The sequence below is a fragment of the Pelodiscus sinensis genome, chromosome 1 (genome assembly GCF_049634645.1).
Source record: "Pelodiscus sinensis isolate JC-2024 chromosome 1, ASM4963464v1, whole genome shotgun sequence".
NCBI lineage: Eukaryota > Metazoa > Chordata > Testudines > Trionychidae > Pelodiscus > Pelodiscus sinensis.
The window spans coordinates 109,943,057-109,961,372 of record NC_134711.1 but is presented as its reverse complement, the minus strand read 5'-3'; the positions used below and the strand labels follow the sequence as shown (position 1 = coordinate 109,961,372).

Here is an 18,316-nt window from a genome sequence, read left to right as displayed (position 1 = left end):
TGTTTGCAGTTTATAGAAGCGAGTATGTGTAGATGTAAGATGATTCGAGTGCGTTAGAAAAGATGATGTAGAGTGTATGGAAAAGTGATTATTCTTGATCTGAAGGGTGTGACAATGAAATGAGTAGGAGACTGTTTCTGTGGGTGTGAGAAGTGAGTGTGTTTTCTTAAAGCCTTACATTTTCTCTCCCTGAGTCTTGATGCATCATCTATTTCTGTAGATGCTGGAGCAACAGCAACACAGCTGTATATTTCAAAGCTCCTTCAAATGCTGCCTTCCCAGAAGCCTTTTTATACATTTGAATCCAATAGATTCCTCTGATCTAGAGTGGGTTAATTTTAAAACACAATTAAAATGCAAAAAGTCCAGCAAAATATTACACAGAGCATGTTATCTATACAAGCTGCTGTGCTCCCTCACTGGCCTATTGATACAGTGAGGGTAGATTGGCCAATTAGTCCCAAATGGAGTGCATTATGCTGGTTAACTCCAGTCATTTGGGCTTTTCCTAGGCATTTATGTGTCTTTTTTTATACTGACTATTCCCTTAAGGCTTCTGGTCATAATACAGGTAGAACCTAAGAAACTGGTTCCATGGAAATTAGCATCAGCACCTTCTTTTGTCCCTTGGTTTTCAGAAAGCAGAACATTAATGTGATTGAAAAAGCCATCTTTAAGGCCATGGAACTCCGCATCACGTTCCCGGATACTTTGGCGGGATTTGACCTGGTATCTTTGTATTTCTTACTTGGTTATGCATTTAATAGTACAAGGACTGAGTTGTGAGCATTGGCATAAGAGGGTTTCAGAGGGGGAAAAGCAGCAAAGCAAGCTGTTGAAAGGCTGCACCACTGTCTTTCATCCTGCAGGATCCCAAATAACTTTGTTTGCACCAGCATCAGCCACTCTGCAGGGCACCCACCTCCAGGGTGAAGTAGTCATAGAATGCCTCACAGCTGTAACTACATTTAGGAAGTGAAGTGAAAAATAATTTCTTTAAGTTAAACTGCCTGTGAAATCGAGGTGGGCAAGCTGCAGTTGCTGAAGTTGGAATTCGGCCAGGAAACTGCTAAATCTTGTAGAAAATGCAGTGGGATCTTCAGTGTCCACAAGTTGATCTCTGGTCTAATTAGAACTTCAGTGCAGTGTCTCCTGAGATTCTGCAGATATGTTACCAAGTCTTTACTCAGAGGAAAGAATGCCACCTACTTGGTGATAGTGCAGGACTGTGCTGGCCATCACAATTCAGGATTGACACAGAGGAGGAGGAGTGCTCTAATGAAACTACCTCAGAAAAAAATGGGTTATAAATTATCTTTCTTCCTAACACTTGTTATCAGAGGTAACAAGGCGGGGGGTGGGAGGAGGATCAGGAGGTGGTGCTGGGGAGAGCCAGCTTAAAAGCCAGTTCCCCAGCACCGGCTCTGCGATGCCGCCTGCCCCCTTCCCGTGCTGCTGCCTCTATTCAGAGGCAGCAGTGGGGCGGGGGGTGGGGGGATAGGGGAGGCTGGCTTGCTGTGGGCAGAGGCTGCTTCACAGCATCAGCCTCTGTCTGTGGGGGGTCCAAACTCCCTGTGGACAGAGGCTGGAGCAGCAATGTGCACTAGCATCCTTACTGGCTGCACTGTGCTCTTGTTACAAACATGTGTATGACCTAAACTTTCCAGAGAGTCTTCTGGCTGGTGCAGACTGGGATAGCTCTATGGAAGTCAATGGAACTGTGCTGGTTTTCACCCAGGGAGGATCTGCTTAACAAAAAATGGAAATACAGTAATGGAATTTCTGATAGCACCATAGGGTAGTTTGAAGCCAAAGACTAATGGCCCTCCGGAACATGTTCAGAAACATCTTTATTCTCGCCAGGTTGGGTATGAGGACGAAGGACACTCTCTGTGGGAACTGAAGGATGCCCTGACTATTCCATCCTCCCGCGGATTCAAATTGCCTTACTTTTTTCATGCTGGGGAGACTGGTAAGCATGAGAACACAAGCCATGTGTCACACTGCTCACTGTTAGGGGGAGTGAACGCTTGGGTGCCGGGGAGAAGAAGTGGAGGTTGTCTCATGAGAGGTGGTGTGGTATAGTCTCTTCCCTATCATTCTTCTATGTCAGCAGAAGATCAGCTTGCTGCCATAGCACATTGGATGGTTCCTCCCAATTTCCAGATTCCATATCCCCTGCTTGCCCCCTTCTCTCTCCCATTGACTTAATGTCCTATCACCAACATCTTTTCTCTGTGTCTGATACTCATTGTCCCCTTTGCCTATCGTCTCCTGCACTGATCACTCTCATTGCCTCACCTTGGGATGTTCCTAGGCCTGTCCTATTGGAGCCAGGCGGCAGGAGGTTCCGATGGTGTGGCATAGCCATCTCCTTCTCAGAGCAGTGTGATCAGTTTTCTTATCTCCCAAACTCACCAGCATCATAAATGTAATTTTTGAGGCCATCACCAACCAGAGTCATGTTTTTAAGCCCATTTGCTACTGAATGTCATTGAGTCAGAGTCTATCTTAGCATAAATGTGTTTGTTCAAATAATTAAATATTCCTATTGTCCTTTATTGCTGAAATAGCATGGCTGCATACAATATATTATTCAGCCACCTGATGATATGTGATGCTGTAAAGCAGGCCTGGGCAAAATATGGCCCACGGGACAGATCCAGCCCACCAAGCTGCTGGATCTAGCCTGCGGACGCTGCGGGGAGCCCCAGGCAGACTCCCTGCTTGCCTTGTCCCACCTGCACGCTGCTCAGAAACACGGCTGCGGGGTGGTTTCACTGTAAATACTGAGCCTGGATGGGAGAGGGGAAAGCATTAGAAGCTGCTCCTGCTCCCCATTGGCTGTCTTCTGGCCAGAAATTGGCCAATGGGAGCTGCCTGTTTTAATAACAGGCAGCCACAAAGCACAAGGGGCTTGTGGTTATTCACAGAGCACATGGCTGCAGCCTGTGCAGGAGCAGGGCAGGTAGGGAGACTGATTCAGGAATGAGCTGCTGGCTGGTAAGTCTCCTGGCCAGAGCCTGCCTCTGACACCCCAACCCTCTGCCCCCCACTCCTGCCCCCCTACTCCACATACCCAAATCCTCTGCCCCCTCTCCTGCACTTATACTCCCTCCCTGATCAGGCACCCCAATTCCCTGCCACAGTCCCCTCCTGCCCTAGCTCGTAACCCAAACTCCTGCACCCGCTCCTGTTCCCCAATTCCCTGCCTTAGGTCACAGTCCAACCCCCTGCAGCTCAGTCCAGTGCCCCAGGTCACAACTACCTCCTTCACCCAAACTCCCTCCCTCACCCCAAGCTCCTTTCTGTACCCAACCTCCATCCCAGACCCCGCACCTCCCCATTAATATCATGGAAGAGTGCAGCCCTCGACCACTTCCCAAATTCTGGGAGTGGCCCCCCACCAAAAATTATTGCCCACCTCTGCTCTAGAGAGTTCCAAGCTGGATGTAGTGCCTGATAGACAAAAGAGACAAAGTTAGAACTCAAGGCATGAGGAAGCCTGTTCATTTGTATTTGGGGCATTTCTTTAAAAATAGATCAACTACCTGTTTGAGAAGATCTGTTTTCATATAACATGGCGGTGATTTGGATCCATCTTTCTTTCCTCAGACTGGCAGGGATCCTCTGTAGACATCAATGTGCTGGATGCTTTGCTGTTCAATACCAGTCGGATTGGCCATGGATTCTCTCTCATTAAACATCCATTAGCCAGGAACTTGTCCCTTAAGATGGATGTTCCTATAGAACTCTGCCCAATCTCCAACCAGGTAGACCCCACCTGAGTGACCTTAGGTCTCAAGTCCCAAGTGGGACCTGAAATTTAGAATTTGATCAATGACAGGCAACATTATGTTAAAGGTAGGGGAGAGCAGGATGTATCTGTGTTATCCATAGCACTCTCCAGATGTGTTTTGTACTGCCCTATGACTGCCTTTCCTGTCTCATTGGCCACAGGTCATTTTGAAAGGGAGACACATTGTGTAGAGGAGGTTTTAGCGTTGCATTTTTGGAAGGTGGGTGAGAAACAGGTGCATTTTCTAAGTGGGAGGTTTTAAAGAAAGTATTGTGAGCAGACCCGCCAACATGGGGGAAAAGGGGACAGTTGCCCCGGGGCCCGACAATTCAAAGGGGGTGCATGGCTCTCAGGGCTGAGTGGGGAACTCCGCGGTTTGGGCGGCACTGAGGCTTGGCTGCCTCCAACCCTGCCCCTTCTGCCCAAGGCCCCACCCCTTCTGAGGGCCTGGAGCAGGCCACACACACACCTTGTCCCAGGGCCAGCAATGGTTGTTGGCCTGCTGATTGTGGGGTGGGGGGCAGAGGGCTACACTGGAGACTGAGTCCCTATCCTTTAACTCAACCATTATGGAGACATTCTGTGCTCAGTTAAATTGCCACACTTGTTGGAAATTACACATGGTCTCTTTCATCTCTTCCTCTGTCATGATCTCTTGGGCTATGTCTACACTGCCCCCATTTTGCGCAAAAAATATGCAAATGAGGCAAAGCGTGGAATATCACCGTGCCTCATTTGCATAATTAATTAGGCTCTGTTTTTGTGCCAAAACCCCCTCTGCTGCAAGAGCCATTCTTCCACATTTTTTTTCAGGCGGCTGGCCTTTGCGTATGTGTGTGGCTCAACATGCCTTTTACAGGGAGGTAGACCCTTTAAGTCAAGAGTTTGGGGACTTTTAGGGTATGTCTACACTATGGAGAAGATCGACCGACTGGAGGTCAATCTAGCATTCGATTTAGTGGGCCTAGTGTAGATTGAATACTGAGGGCAGCCTCTCCTGGTGTCCTGTACCAATTCTGTGAGGAGTAAGGGAAGCTGACAGGAGCAAGTCTCCCATCAGCCTTCCACAGTGTAGATGCTGTGGCAGCATGGCTTAAGGTAAGCCAAATCCAGCTATGCACTTTGCATAGCTGGATGGTGTACAGTAAGCCGACCTGCCTGGTCTAGTGTAGACTAGGCCTTAGTTATTAGATGGGGCACTTGACTAAGGGGTCAGGTAACTTGGGATCATGTGTGGAATATATAAAGCAAACTCTTGATTCAGTCTGTGAGGCCATATCTAGATTAAGATTTGTAAGGTATTAAAAAAAATGTTGACAGTTTAATGTAGACAAAAGAGTGTACTTTTAACAGGTTATGCAGAACTAAAGCCTTGACCAATTTAACCCATGTTAAAGGCATGGTGCTTAATTTACATTAGGCTGTTAACATGTGTTAGTTAATACCTTACAAATTCTCCTCTAGAGAAGGCTAGGGAGAGGTGTGTGTGTAAAATACAGCTAGCTCTCCGCAGTGGAGGCTGGAAGCTTGAGACTATAAACAAGGAGGTACTTAGCCTGAAGATGCTTGAAACAAGTGACTGTGACACCTGGAGGGAAGGGCCAGGAAGGAGTTGGAAAGCCTGTGTAACTAGGGTACAGGGTGAGTACTTTCTGTATAGGGTAGATATTTGTTGTTTTCTAGCATTAATTAGACCATGCATCCATTGTCTAGTGTACAAGTACCCCAAAGACACAGCAGTTGGGAAAACTAAGATAGCAGTATACTAAAACAGGAGGGTCTGGGGAAGGAAACCCTGTTAGTCTCCAGGCCCAGTGTGTTAGGAGCTGTACAAACACATAGCAGAAAGACAGTTTCTACCCCAAAGAGCTTCCAAACAAAGTACAAATATATACTGGAGATATCTGTAAGAATAACCCATCCTTGCTTCTTTCTCTTCCTTCCCGCATCCCAAGGTCCTGCTGTTAGTATCGGATTTGAGGAATCATCCTGCTGCTGAGCTGTTGGCAGAGGGATACCCCATGGTGGTCAGTTCAGATGATCCGTCTGTCTTTGGATCAAAGGGTGTGTCGTATGACTTCTATGAGGTGTTCATGGGCATCGGCGGGATGAGCACCGACCTGAGAACTTTAAAACAGCTGTGTCTAGACTCTCTGAAGTAAGCATGCACTCTCACACTAGGGGTGAGACTTGGGGAAATATTTGCCTGTTCTGCACATATCCGCCACATAGTCTCTTTTCAGCCCCAGTAGCTCCTCTGTCACTTGGGCTGGGTTTCAGCAGGCTCAAAGTCCTCCCTGTGTCTCTCATTTGAGGGGTTTCTGTTATTTCAAACTCTACACTGTCCATTATCAATACAGCAGCTTTTGGTGTGTGTCTGTTTTCCAGCCCCCTCTCCCTCGCAATCCTGTGCCCATTTACCTCTGGGAGCCTGGTTGTGGGCAGGAGAGAGAGAGTGATTTTTTCCCTACATTACTTTTCATTTGTTAGAATTGTACTTAGTCGTATGATTTGCAAAGCCCATTATGTATCCTCTAATGGCTTGGCCAATGTGTCCAATGCAGTCTGGTCTGCACCAATGTTCCCTCTAATATTTTCCATCCATCTGCAAAATACATTTTATGTGCACAGAGGCATGTGTGGATGTGTGCCACCAGTAGAAACACATGCTGCCGGCTGCTCCCAGCTGTGGGTGCTCTGCTAATCAGCTGGGCAGCATTTGAATCTCTCCTGGGTGGCCGCACCTGAAGCTTTGTCTGTTTTCCCAACGCTGATGCCCAGGCCCATATCAACGCTAGGCATCCTATAGGATTTGGGGGACAAATCTGTTACTTCCTGCCTTTAGGAATAGGTGACAGAGATACCATTTTTAATCTTTATCTTAGAATCATAGAATCCTAGGACTGGAAGAGACCTCAGGAGGTCATTGAGTCCAGTCTCCTGCCCAAAACAGGACCAACCATAACATAAGCCAAGGCAACACAAAGGGTTAATCTTTCCCAGCTTCCTGCCTTTTCATTTTGAACTTTGATCCTGCAAGAGCTTCTCCGCCACAGACACTCCAATCTCATGTCTGATCCTTACTCCTTTTCATCCCACAGATACAGCTCCTTGCTGCCAGAAGAGAAAGCCCAGGCCAAACAGGTTTGGCAGAAAAAATGGGACCAATTTATAGCTGACCTCTCTAATGCTTTTCCAAAGGTGCTGTAGGCACGAGGAGGCCCCTCTCTGAGAAAATGTCTGAAGGCAGAGGGAACCTGAGGCTACTGAAAATACAGAGAGAATTCGTTTTAGTGTCACTTGAGCAAACCGCACCCAAGCATTGGCTTGGAGCAGAGTGATTTTAACCAATTGTAGTTAATAGCAATCACTAAAATCAAACCACCCTGCCCACTTCTCTATAAATTCGGTGTTTGGGTGTAGGTGAAGCAGAGCAGTCAGCCTTTAAAACAGAAGCAAAAAGGACTGCAAAGGATCAGAGTAGCTAAAGTCAAAATGCCATTAATATCTTGACACCCTTATTCACTTTTTAATTATTGAGGCTGGGAGTTTTCCATGAGCAAGGACTTCATGATTTTGCCTCATTAATATCATTATAAAATAGTTTTATCCTTAGGAACTAGCTCATGCAAACTTCCTGCCATCTGAGCCCCTTGACTTTCAAGGAGGGCAAGGATTGAAAGTGATTCTTGTCAGAAATCTGTGACTGGTAGTTTAACCCTGGGCTCAGTGCCAAAATAGCGCTGCTCGCCTGAGGAACCAGGTCTCAGGGCTGACATTTCAAGACACAACCGGGTTAGAAACAAGCTACTGGACCTGGTCAAATGCTTTCAAGATGAGTATGCCTTGCGGAGCAATGCTCGGCAAAGAATCCAAGAACTGATTGCTGAAAGGCGATGCAGTTCGCTCTGGGACCCACTTATGTAAGGATTCCAATGTACTTTTCAACAGGAGAAGAACCCCTCACCTGACTTTAAGAGCAACCTGTCACCTCCCTTTAAAATAAAGCACTGATTCTGCACGGATATCCACTGGTGCAGGCCCCTGTACCCCCATGAAATTCTCTTGATTTCAATGGGATGCAACATGAGCCTTTAATGGCAGATCCCACTGCAGGATTAAGGCCCAGGTGTGCCTTCAGTGAGCCTGAGTCCATAGCAAATCAGATCTTCAGTCTATCAAAGAACTTGCCCTTGGTGTGGACCATATGCAATCCCAGTGTCTGAAATTCAAAGTTACCAGCTCTGAAGAAGAAAGACCATGCCACAACAGCACAATTTAAATAGTAACTAGATAAACAGAGTCCTTTGAAATAGAGATAAAAAAACTGCAGAAGTGGAAGTGATTGTGCCAAGATAATTTCAGGTCTAAAAACCTTCAGCAGGGAAGACTTACAGAAGATCTGGTTCAGGTTGAGTGTCTCATTTAAATGAATTCAGCCTGATCTTCTGCTTGTGTAAATTGACATAGCTCTGTTGATTTCAGTGGAGCTACACCAATTTATGCCAGATCAAAGTCTGCTCTGGAGACTTTAAAATGCTCTTAAAATTGTTCCCAGTTAAAGGAGACGTTTTCTCCATTGCACAAGCCTTGGTAGGCCTGTCGTTTCCAAGTCTGCCCACCTCAGGTTAATTATATCATATTACATTTTATAATAATTGTCCTGAACTGTCTGACCATATTTTCACTAATCTTGGTTACAATACCTCTGCAGAGCACAAATATATATACCACAACAAGTGTCAGCTGTATTGTGTGTATGCACAGTACTTGCGATTTTAAATAACCCACGCTCCAGGGAGCGCACATTGATGTATGTATATTCCCGTGCAAAATACATGATTAATTTAAGGTTGCTAGAGTGCACAGCCCTTCAATGCAAACCACAGAAGATGCAGATGTGAGCAAAGAAGCCATTTAACCCACCATCTATACATCACTCATCTGTTCCTTTCTCAGCCACAACCATTGCCCACACCTGCATAACTGCTTATCTCCTCAACATCCAACAGCCAGTCTTGAACTCCAATTAAGTTGCATTGGTTATATGTTCATGTGTTTTTGTTAATATAGAATGATTGCGGCTTTCATAAATGACAGAATATATCATACAGTATTGGTGCAAGTGAGGTATGGCACCACATCACAAACACTGCACATAAAAGCTGTTTTCATTGTAATATTTGAGGAAACGGATATGAAAAGTGGATGTGTGTTAGTGATCGTTTTAATTTAGGTCCTTCTGAGCATACTAAGTATGAGTGGAGGAGAAGCCTGTATTTGCCAATGAGTTGGAACTCCCTTAGGTATGAATCTTTCATACCAGGGAGAAGATGATAATATACCTGTACAATTGTGAAAAGAGCTACGAGCTGTTTAACTCAAGCTTACCAGTATCCATTTCCAGCTTTTCAAAAAGCCTTTTGTAACAGCAGTGGTAACACACTCCATGCATATTTTTCCAGCAGGCTTGAACCTGTGATGGCCTTTTAACTATTCACTTTGCTCCACTATTCTCTGCAATGTCCGCTCTACCATTGCCAGCGCTGGCAACCAATCTGCTCCCACCTTCCTATGATGGATCTAGTCTAGGGAAGTCAACATGTAGATGACATGTAGATGACTACATGATTAACAGATAAATCTGCACGTATCGGTTAATCCTGTCGACTACACGCACTTCTCCACCCTTGCTGCTTCTGTATCAACTACAGCGTGTTCCCCTTAACCTCTGTGCTGCTGTCTCTGATAGAGAGGCAGCAAGGGCAGGGGGAGTGGGATCTGGTGATCATGAGGAGCTGACTTAAAAGCCAGCTTCCCAGAAGCATCAGATCCTTCTGCTCCCTCCTACCCTCATGCTGCTGCCTCTGATAGAGAGGCAGCAGCACAGACGTAAGGGGGGCAGGCTGGAGTCGATATGCATGGGGAGCCAGCTTTCAAGTTGGCTCCCCATGCATGCCAGCTCTGCGAACCTGCCTGCTCCCTGCTACCTCCTACAGAGGAGCCAGTGCTGGGGGGAGCCAGCTTAAAAACTGGTTCTCCCCAGCACCAGCTCCGTGGTGCTGTCTCCCCGCACCATGCTGTTACCTGTACTAGAGGCAGCAGCACGTGGAGGGGGGAGCAGGAGAGGCTGCCAAGAAACAGCCTCTATTTGCAGTGGCCTGGGTTCGCCACGGACAGAGGCTGCTTTGTGGCAGTAGCCCTGTCAGTGGGGAGTCCAAGCTCCCTGTGGACAGAGGCTACTCTGTAGCAGCAGCCCCTATCTGCGGGAAGCCTTTGTCCCTGGGGAGCTCAGACACACACACCCCTGGATGGGGGCTGCTGCCACCCTGCTCTGCTGCCTCTGTATCAGAGGCAGCAGCACCAGGTGGCAGGTGGGTGCAGGTCTGTATGGGGAGCTGGTTTTTAAACTGGCTCCCCTCGCAGACCAGCTCCTGCCTGCTATCTCACACTGCTGCCCCTGATAGAAAGGCAGCAGCGGGTGGTGGCAGGGAGCTTCCAGGAGTGGAGTTGGGAGAGCACCGGCTGCCAGCCCAGCCCCCCGGGGACTATTGAATAGTTGCTAGAATCTCATATGGTTACACAACTCTTCAGTTACACAATATCTAACCTCCCTAGTTTAGTTTGGCATGAATCATGGTGTCAGTGTTCAGGCTCTCTTTACTGCTTGCCAATGTGCTGCCAGGCTTTCTAGCGCCTGGAACCTTCCAGGGGGTGGTGCTCTTCATAACTACAATTATAAGTCACTGAGGAGCATAGGCAGCTGGTAATGTAGGCAAGGGAAGGCACCGCCCTTCCTAAATTGCCCGTGCATCTGGCATGCAATTTTAGGAGGACTGGGGCAGTGGAGCGGCAGCCCATCTCCCTGGCCACTGAAGCTCTGGCCTTCCAGGTGGCCAGGAAGAATTGGGCAGGGGGTGAGTGGGTTTTGGCTTCAGGGGCAGAGCCTGGATGGAAGGTGCGGGGTTGGGGCTTGCCTTGCTAGGAGGTTTAGGCTGCGCAGATCTGCTGGGATTTTAAATTCTCCAGATGGTTAACTCAGAGAAGTGAATTGTTGCCTTAGGAGGCTTATCTTTAAACCAATGACCAGTCTTGCGATTGCCCTGCCACCTGAAGTATCCCAGTTTGGGTTAGGTTGGATCATAGAAACTTCCGTATCACCATCCCAGCCAGATTTTTCTTTTGAATGTAGTAAGTCTGAACTGAATGGAGGCTCTCGTTTCTATGTACGTGAATTTCCACTATGTCTACGGTGGCCACGTTTCTCTGAGCTGATATGGGACATATACTAAAGTTGCTTGTATTCAAGTGAATTACATAAGAACGGCCATACTGGGTCAGACCAAAGGTCCATCTAGCTCAGGATCCTGTCTGCCAACAGTGGCCAGTGCCAGGTGCCCCAGAAGGGATGGACCGAAGACAATGATCAAGCGATTTGTCTCCTGACATCCATCTCCAGCCTTGACAAACAGAGGCCGGGGCACCATTCCTTACCCCCTGACTAATAGCCTTTTATGGACCTAACCTCCATGAATTTATCTAGCTCTTTTTAAACTCTGTTATAGTCCTAGCCTTCATAGCCTCCTCTGGCAGGCAGTCCAATGGCAGTCAGGCACAGTATAAACACTCAAATTAATTTCAAGTTGACTGAGCCCTGGTTCAAAAGGAATACTGTGTAGTTGGATTCTTTTTCTTACCTTCTTCTCTTTAAGGCTTTAGGGTTAATATGGGGAGAGGGGAAACACACACACTCCTGCGCACCTCTCTTTCACAGGGTAGGAGTGGGTGGTGACCAACTGTCCCAACCCTCCTTGCCCAGCCCTTTCCACTCTCCATGCCTATCTGGGTGCCCTAGGATGAACCTGCCTCTCCAGGTACCTGCTGCCATGTCTTCCCAATGGGAAGGCGGGGGGGAGAGGGAGGGATTTCCACATAGCGTCACTTGCTCCCCACCCCAGAGTTCTGCCGGATTCATACCAGAATGTGGCCAGCAGCAGCCTGTAAGCCAGGAATGGGTGATAATTTTTGCCTGAGGGTCGCTTCAAAAATTTGATTGGTCTGGGGGTGGGGGAGCCCCTTTGCGCCCCCTTCCCACTAGGCACCCATGCCCTGGAAGAGGCTTGGCACGCTCCCCCACCCTCAGGCCAATCAGGGCCTGGGGGAGAGGAAGCACAGGAAGCCTCCTTCCACCCTGTGAGGAGCACGTGGCACTTTGAAGTGCTGTGGGCTCCTTGCAGTGCCGGGACAGAACCAAGGAAGCTTCACGCAGCTTCCCTACCCCCAGGCCCTGATTGGCCTGCGGGTGTGGGAGCGTGCCAAGCCTCTTCCAGGGCATGGGTGCCTAGTGGGAAGGAGGGGCAAAGGGGCCATGCGCTCCTGGCAGGGCGGGAGGAGGCATCGCGTGCTCCCCACCCCCAGGCCCTGATTGGCCTGGGGACGGGGGAGCAGCAGGGCCTCCACAGGCCAGATCCACCTACTTGGTGGGCCAGATCCAGCCCGCGGAGGCCCTTTTGCTCACCCCTGCTTTAAGCGCTGTGCTGGAGGGAAGGGACGGGAGCTGCTTCCAGCCCAAGAGGAGGTGAAGGGAGAGGGAAGAGATGACTTGGCCTGTGTCTTTGGAGAGCTCATTTCTTCCCCCTGTCCTTCTCTGTGGCTCAGAGCAGCTCGTCTCTTCCTGTCTGCACAGTGTCTAAAAGCAGCTACCTCTGCAGACTGCTCCTGCCCACTGACATCGCCTCATGTCCACCAGCTATAGTGCAGGCAAGAAGGGGTTAAGCACTAAGGATGCACTGTGCACCAGGGCCCAGGGAACGTGACTGCAGGGGCTTCAGTGAACCTAGCCAGAGAGGTGGCTCAGCAGAGAAAGGTGGCTAGAGGATGGAGCAGTCCCATGCGCCTTAAAAGCAGGAGCCAGAGTGAGGAGGGAGGGGGGTGAAGAAGGTGTTGTGGCCCTCCCCAGAGGATTGCAGCGTGAACAGACTGGAAATCACTTCCTGGCCTCACACTCCAGAGCTGACAGACAAGCTTCCCCATGCCCGCGTGGTGTGAGGCTTTGGCCCACGCAGGGCTTGGCTCCTCCCGGCCAGTGCTGCGTGGCCTGGAGGGTGTTGTGGTTTCCGAGGATGTTGCCTCAACCGGAGGCAGTGGGAAGGAAGGGACCTGCTGGCCAGGCTGTTGGTGAGCAGAGTGCTCTGACCAAGGGCTGGTTCCTGCACAGAAGTAGGGGCTCATCTAGACTATGAGGAACGGTTGAAAGAAGATACGCAAATTCCGCGGGAATTTGCATATCTTCTTCGGATCGCACATTCCAAAGCAGAGCATTCAAAAGTGAAAGTAGTTAAGACGCGGCTTTTTCGGCGAACCCCTCTCCCTTGTCAAAAAGCCGCATAAAACTCCTTTTTTGAGGCAGAGCAGCTTTTCTACGAAGGGGGGAGGGGTTTTGCAGAAAAAAAAAAAAGTAATGGAAAAAAACCTCTGCTTTTGAAAATGTGATTGGAAGGAGATATGCAAATTCCACAGGAATTTGCATATCTTCTTTCGACTGTTCCCCGTAGTCTCTAGACCAGGCATGTCCAAAGTCGGGCCCGCGGGCCAATTGCGGCACGTGTTCCAGTTTAATATGGCCCCACAGGTAATTTGGCAATATCTATCTTTTATGGCCCCCAACGAATCCATATGTATTGAGATGAATACATTGTAAAATCTCAGTTAATGTCAGTTGGTCTAAATCAGTTATAAATATATTTGGACCCAACATATATACTTGGTGTTATGTTCCTGTTCATATTTTTTGAACTTAAAAGTTGACAGACAACCTTTATTACCAATAATATGTAATATACTTTACAATGTTCCTGACATAACTATCAGCTTCCTGGATTTTTTTTTCATCTGGCCTTCAGATATGAAAGCCAGAGTGATTTAACACCTGTTTAGATTTGTCATCCATGTGACGAAATGAAAAGTATGCCGTTTGCAATAAACTTTGCATAAAATAGTTAATTTGCATTTAATTTTAATGGTTCAAAGAATGTCAGGCAAAATGGTCGGCCCTCACGCTTGTTCACTTCATCAAATCTGGCCCTCTTTGAAAAAAGATTGGACACCCCTGCTCTAGACGAACCCTAGGAGTGGGATGCACATGCACCTCACTGGCGGGGGGGGGGGGGGGTATGGAGAAGCAGCAGGGCTCGGGAGGGGTGGCTGAAGGGGCAAAGCAAGTAGAAGACAGTGAGAAGGAGCACGTAAAGGGCCGATAGAGCAGCAGAGATGACACATAACTACTGACTGGAGCCTGATCTGTGTGCGCCCAGGCCAGCTCCGCTCTCCCCCCCCCCCCCCCCCCCGCTGGCCAGCCCCACTCTCCTCGACCCCCTCCTGGCCAGCCCTGCTTCCCACTGGCCAGTTCCCCCCCTTGCCGATCTCCCCCGGCCAGCCCTGCTCCCCTCGTGGTCGGTCCCCGTCCCTGTCTTCTCCCCCCCTGGATCTGAGATCAAGTGTGTCCAGTATTTTTTTTTAAGCCATCTGGTAACCTGAGTCTGTACTCTGTGAAGATCAGGTTTTCCAGAGACCTTTATAGCAGTGCATGAATTTCACTTCCAGCAGGTCCCACAGCCTGTTCTCATAAGTGACAGAAGGAAGGGGAAAGGGCCTGGACTGCCTCCCTTCTGGGAAACAGTCCTTTCCTTCAGTTTGCCTTATATTAGAGGTGGGCCTGAGCCACAAAGTCTGGCTCTGGATCCAAATCTCGCCAACTCCAAGGCTGTGTCTACACTACACGTTTTTGCGGCAGAAAATATGCTAATGAGGGACTAATTAGTGTGAGTCGCAACGTCATTAGCATATTTTCTCCCGTTTCTTTTTGTGCAAGGGTTTTTTGTGCAAAAAGAAGTGGTGTAGCCACTTCCTTTTTGTGCAAAACCCTCATTTTGTGCAAGATCCATATGCCTCTGGAAGCAGCTGCACTGCTTCTTTTTGAGCAAAACCCCTTGCGCAAAAAGAAATGGCAGAAAATATGCTAATGATGTTGCAACTCATGCTAATGAGTCCCTCATTAGCATATTTTCTGTCACAAAAACGTGTATGTAGACAAAGCCTTAGGGTGATAACATCTAGGGTTTTGGCTTAACTCATTATAAAGAAAGGGTCAGGCATATTCAGGTTAAGATTCAAATGTCCTCAGAGTTTAGAAGAAGTTTGGATGGTTTAGTGACCCATCATTTATTATTTGTAGTGGTGCCTAAAGAACCCTGACCCCCCCTTCCATTATTCGCAGAGTTGTACAGACATGTAATAAGTAATAAATCCTACTTTATTGCTTTCAAAATGTAATCAGCTTAATGTGTTTTAAATCTATTTCCACAGGTCTGTTTCTCTCTCCTGCTCTTAAAAAAACTTTTGATGTAAGAGTTAATCCTGAGAGGTGCAATAGCAGTTGAAGGTGCTATGGTGCTTTTCAAAACCATGCCCGTAAATCAGGGATTCTCAACTTTGTGTGTGCCAAACCTCAGTACAAAGCTTGTCTCATGGACACCTCTTGTCTCATTCACAATTACTGAGACTGCCTCACCTCCCATGTGTGATCACATAATGTTGCTGTGGCAGCTACAGCAATTGCCTCTGTGGGAAAATAAAAGGAATTATTGAATAACAATTTTATACAGAGCTTCATGTCAGTAGATCTCAAAACTCTTTATAAAGAAGTAAATGTTCCATCATCGTATCTCTTACTCTCTAGACACAGTATTTTAATTATTGTTATTAGCAGTATTGTTAGCTTCTTTTAACACCGCTTAGCAGCTGGATTCAAAGAACAGAGCAGGCATCATGTGACCAGCTCAGCAAGATTGAGGACCTCTGCCCTAAGCAATAATGATCAATGGGGGTAGCATTTCCTGTCAGTGAATGAACAGCTGGAAAAACTGAGGGGCTGAGATGAATCCCCAGGAAGTGTTCAGATATTATAGAACAGAAAGCCCAAGGGGCCTTACTCTGCTACTTGCTTCAAATGGGTTTTATTATGATTACAACAGACCCTACACTTACTGCCTTTCCCTTCACTCTCCATTTTTTTTGTAATATTTCCCCTTTATTTTTATTTTTGTTTGATTGGTAAGTGGGTAGCTGTTGGTTATAAATGCATCCTATTGTGATCATATGTGTACGGTGTTGCACAGTGGTCTGAGAGCCTTGGCTAGGAGGCATCTTAATAAACTAAATGTTTCTGTCCTGATCACTAAGAGCCAGGAAATGCTTGACACATTTGTGGAGGATAGGCAGGCCACTTGTCTGGTTTTAACAAGCTGGACACTCCAGTTTTTGTCTGTTTTGTACCCTGCCTGCTATTGACGTAAAACCAGACCTGGTTTTGTCCTGTATCATGCCTGGAGGAGGCCATTTTGCAGAGTGTGCTGTTCCACCTCTGCCAGTAGGATTGCCAGATGGTTTCAACAAAAATACTGGACACACTTGACATTACATCACAATCTACATTACATCTTATTTAGAAAATACCGGACATTTATATTTTCTCATTTATATTTTCTTAATTTGTTTCCCGAACAGAAAGCTCAAATACTGGACTGTCCAGTTCAAAACCAGACATCTAGCTGCCTTATCTGCCAGTAAACATGTGCCACTCGAGGTCATGCTGGTGGTAGTAGAGTCATGCAGGTGGGGACTAGGGTTGCCAGGTGTCCGGATTTGAACAGACAGTCCAGTATTTGAGCTTTCTGTTCGGGAAACAAATTGAGAAAATATAAATGTCTGGTATTTTCTAAATACAGGCAGTCCCCGACTTACGCGGATCCGACTTATGTCGGATCCGCAGTTACGAACGGGGCTGCCCCAGAGTACACGGACTGCGGGACCTCGCGGTCCTGCCGCCCGTGTACTCTGGGGCTTTCTCTGCGTCTCCCTGGTCTGCAGACCAGGAAGACGCAGAGCAAAGCCACGGAGGGGCTCGGGCAGCGGGGCACCCCAGGCGTGCCTGGGCTGCTCCGCCGCCGGCTTCCCCGCGGCTTTGCAAAGCTACGGGGGGGCTCGGGCAGCGAGGCAGCCCAGGCGCGCCTGGACTGCTCCGCTGCCGGCTTCCCCGCGGCTTTGCAAAGACCAGGGAGACTGGGAGCAAAGCTGCGGAGGACCCAGGCGGCGGGACCGCGGTGCGTCTCGGTCCGCCGCCCGTGTCTTCCTGGTCTGCTGGGGTGGGGGGGCGCAGCTAGTACGCCCCCCCCCCCAGCAGACTAGGCTTTTCTCCGGACGCCTGTGGCAGAGCAGCTGGGGTGCTGCCGGTTGGTCCCGCAGCGCTGCTCTGGGCGCTACTGGTCCAACCCAGCAGCACCCCAGCTGCTCTGGTCCTGATTCAGCTGCTGCTGGTCAGTTTCATCAGCGGCTGAATCAGGACGCCTGGGGCAGAGCAGATGGGGTGCTGCTGGGTTGGTCCAGTAGTTCCGAGGAGCGGCGCTGCGGGACCAACCGGCAGCACCCCAGCTGCTCTGCCCCAGGCGTCCTGATTTAGCCGCTGCTGAAACTGACCATTGCTGACTACAGGAAGCCAGAGGCAGAGTTGCTCTGCCCCGGGCTTCCTGGAATCAGCTGCTGATCAGTTTCAGCAGCAGCTGACTTGGGGACGCTTGGGGTTCTTAAGTTGATTCTGTATGTAAGTCAGAACTGGCGGTCAGTTTCAGCAGCCGCTGAATCTGGACGCCAGTTCCGACTTACATACAGATTCAACTTAAGAAAAAACCTACAGTCCCTATCTTGTACGTAACCCGGGGACTGCCTGTAAGATGTAATGTAGATTGTGATGTAATGTTAAGCGTGTCCAGTATTTTTGTTGAAACCATTTGGCAACCCTACGTGACAGGGGCAACTGAGGTCCTATGTCTTGTATTCTGGGCCTGCATTAAAGGGGGACCATCTTTGCTGAATGGAAATAAGGGAAAACCACATGAAAAAAGTAACAATACTTTATTTTAAGGGACATTTTAGCAAAACATCATTTCCCTTAACGTATCATGTATTTTCTCTCAAGTGTACATTTCTACTGCCCTCAAGTATACAATGCAACTAAGAAGCATTATAAACGTGAAACTGAAGCGTATCAGTTTCAATGTTTTAATACTTGTTGGCTGTGCCTAGACTGGCCAGTTTTTCCGGAAAATCAGCCGCTTTTCCGGAAAAACTTGCCAGCTGTCTACACTGGCCCCTTGAATTTCTGCAAAAGCACTGACTTCCTACTGTAAGAAATCAGTGCTTCTTGCGGAAATACTATTCTGCTCCTGTTCAGGCAAAAGTCCCTTTTGCGCAAAGCTTTTGCACAAAAGGGCCAGTGTAGACAGCTCAGATTTGTTTTCTGCAAAAAAGCCCTGATCGCAAAAATGGCGATCGAGGCTTTCTTGCGCAAAACTGCGTCTAGATTGGCACGGACGCTTTTCTGCAAAAAGTGCTTTTGCGGAAAAGCGTCCGTGCCAATCTAGACGCTCTGTTCCGAAAATGCTTTTAACGGAAAACTTTTCT

At 48.2% G+C, this 18,316-nt stretch overlaps 1 protein-coding gene across 5 annotated transcripts in view; it reads left to right on the top strand.

Annotated features, from left to right (window-relative positions):
- The window catches only part of ADA2 (adenosine deaminase 2), a 46,076-nt gene extending 34,045 nt beyond the window's left edge, over positions 1 to 12,031 (top strand). For 2 of the 5 annotated variants that reach the window (XM_014579719.3, XM_025190943.2), the window contains 5 exons: positions 639 to 729; positions 1,864 to 1,972; positions 3,616 to 3,773; positions 5,755 to 5,957; positions 6,901 to 12,028. In XM_014579719.3, coding sequence (XP_014435205.2) covers positions 639 to 729; positions 1,864 to 1,972; positions 3,616 to 3,773; positions 5,755 to 5,957; positions 6,901 to 7,009 — 670 coding nt within the window. In that variant the 3' untranslated portion in view covers positions 7,010 to 12,028. Of the gene's footprint in view, positions 1 to 638; positions 730 to 1,863; positions 1,973 to 3,615; positions 3,774 to 3,960; positions 4,020 to 5,754; positions 5,962 to 6,900 lie in introns of those variants that run through there. The other 3 variants (XM_075896763.1, XM_075896751.1, XM_075896767.1) reach the window with 3 other exon arrangements.
- The last annotated feature ends 6,285 nt before the right edge of the window (positions 12,032 to 18,316 follow it).